Source organism: Staurois parvus, unplaced genomic scaffold, assembly GCF_062004578.1.
Source record: "Staurois parvus isolate SC_StPar_1 unplaced genomic scaffold, SC_StPar_1.0 ptg000842l, whole genome shotgun sequence".
Classification (NCBI taxonomy): domain Eukaryota; kingdom Metazoa; phylum Chordata; class Amphibia; order Anura; family Ranidae; genus Staurois; species Staurois parvus.
The window spans coordinates 621,762-623,454 of record NW_028318638.1 but is presented as its reverse complement, the minus strand read 5'-3'; the positions used below and the strand labels follow the sequence as shown (position 1 = coordinate 623,454).

The 1,693-nt window shown below is 39.3% G+C and overlaps 1 protein-coding gene across 1 annotated transcript; it reads left to right on the top strand.

Annotated features, from left to right (window-relative positions):
- Positions 1-358: 358 nt before the first annotated feature.
- Positions 359-1,282, top strand: LOC149443616 (olfactory receptor 5AR1-like). Its single transcript, XM_089655472.1, has one exon. The coding sequence runs from the start codon at positions 359-361 to the stop codon at positions 1,280-1,282; it is 924 nt and encodes a 307-aa protein (XP_089511598.1).
- The last annotated feature ends 411 nt before the right edge of the window (positions 1,283-1,693 follow it).

The window sequence follows — 1,693 nt, the reverse complement described above, 5'->3', positions numbered from 1 at the left end:
ACCCCCTCAGTCTCTGTCCGAATCACACACCCACCGAGGTGATTTCTTGCTTCAACAGGTCTGTCAGTAATCAGGCCTGCATATGGCAAGTGAAATTTAACTCAGCTTTCCAAAGAAGCTTTTTTCCATTAATAAATTAATTCATCATTTTAAAACTGCATTTTGTATTTACTCGGGTTATCTTTGTGTAATATTAAAAGTCTTTTGATGATCTGATGTGACAAATATGCAAAAAAAAAAAAATCAGGAAGGGGCAAATACTTTTTTACAGCACTTTATGTTCCATAATTGCTTTTTAGACCATGTTGTCTTCATTTCCAAACAATAACTTCTTTTCTTCAATATCTACTAGAAAATTATGGAAGTCATCAACCAAACATATCCACCTCGAATCATTCTTCTCAGCATCTCCGATGTTCCATATCTCCAGGTCATCTTCTTCATCGTCTTCCTGGTGATCTATATTATCATGTTGTCGGGTAATTTTCTGCTGGTCATTGTGGTGAGGATCAACCCAAAACTCCACACTCCTATGTACTTTTTCCTGAGTAACCTTTCCATTATTGATGTCTCTTTCTCCTCCAGTATTGTTCCTCTAATCTTAGTCAAAATGCTTGCCAAAGACAAAAGCATTTCCTTACTGGAATGTGGCATTCAGGTATTTATCTCTTTAGCTCTAGGGGCAATAGAATGTATGATACTGGCCGTCATGGCCTATGATAGGTATGTTGCCATCTGCAAGCCCTTGCACTACAATACCATCATGAATAAGAAATTCTGCTTTTGTTTGTCGGCAATAACCTGGAGTATAGGAATCCTCAACTCTGTTGTCTTGGTGAGTGACACGTTTACGCTGCCTTTCTGCAGGTCACAGCTGAATCACTTCTTCTGTGAAATTCCACCAATGTTACGAATAGCCTGCACAGACACTTGGCTCAACCTTCTAGTGGTCTTCACATCTGCAGGGCTCATCGTCATGAGTTCTTTCTTCTTGACTCTCATCTCCTACATCCGTATTATCTCCACCGTCTTGAAAATCCGTTCCTCGCAAGGGAGGCATAAAGCATTCTCCACGTGTGGATCTCACCTGACTGTGGTCACAATCTTTTATGGAACCATCATGTTCATGTACCTGAGGCCCCGCTCTATAAGCACTCATGAAATGGACAGAGTTGTGTCCATCGTATATACTACCGTGACTCCAATGTTAAATCCTTTCATCTACAGTATGAGGAATAAAGATGTTAAAAGTTCCTTTAGCAGTAAATTGAATAGACAATAAAAGCTTTCAAATTGTTGAGGTGTGATGACTTTTTTTTTGTGCCACTGAATGTTCATACAATATATACAGTTGCAAGAAAAAGTATGTGAACCCCTTGGGATTACGTGGAGTTTTGCATGAATTGGACATAAAATGTGCTCTGAACGTCATCTAAGTCACAACAATAGAAGAACACAGTCTGCTGAACATAATACTACACAAACATTAGATGTTTCCATGGTTTAATTGCACATAACATGTAAACATTCACAGTGCAGGGAGGAAAAAGTATGTGAACCTTTGGACTTAATAACTGGTTGACCGTCCTTTGGCAGCAATAACCTCAACCAAACATTTCCTGTAGTTGCAGATCAGACCTGCACAACGATCTGGAGTCATTTTGGACCACTCCTCTTCACAAAACTGTTTCAG

What these genes read in the sequence shown, in the direction of transcription:
- LOC149443616 (XM_089655472.1), top strand. Translation starts at nt 359, where the DNA reads ATGGAAGTCATCAACCAAACATATCCACCTCGAATCATTCTTCTCAGC.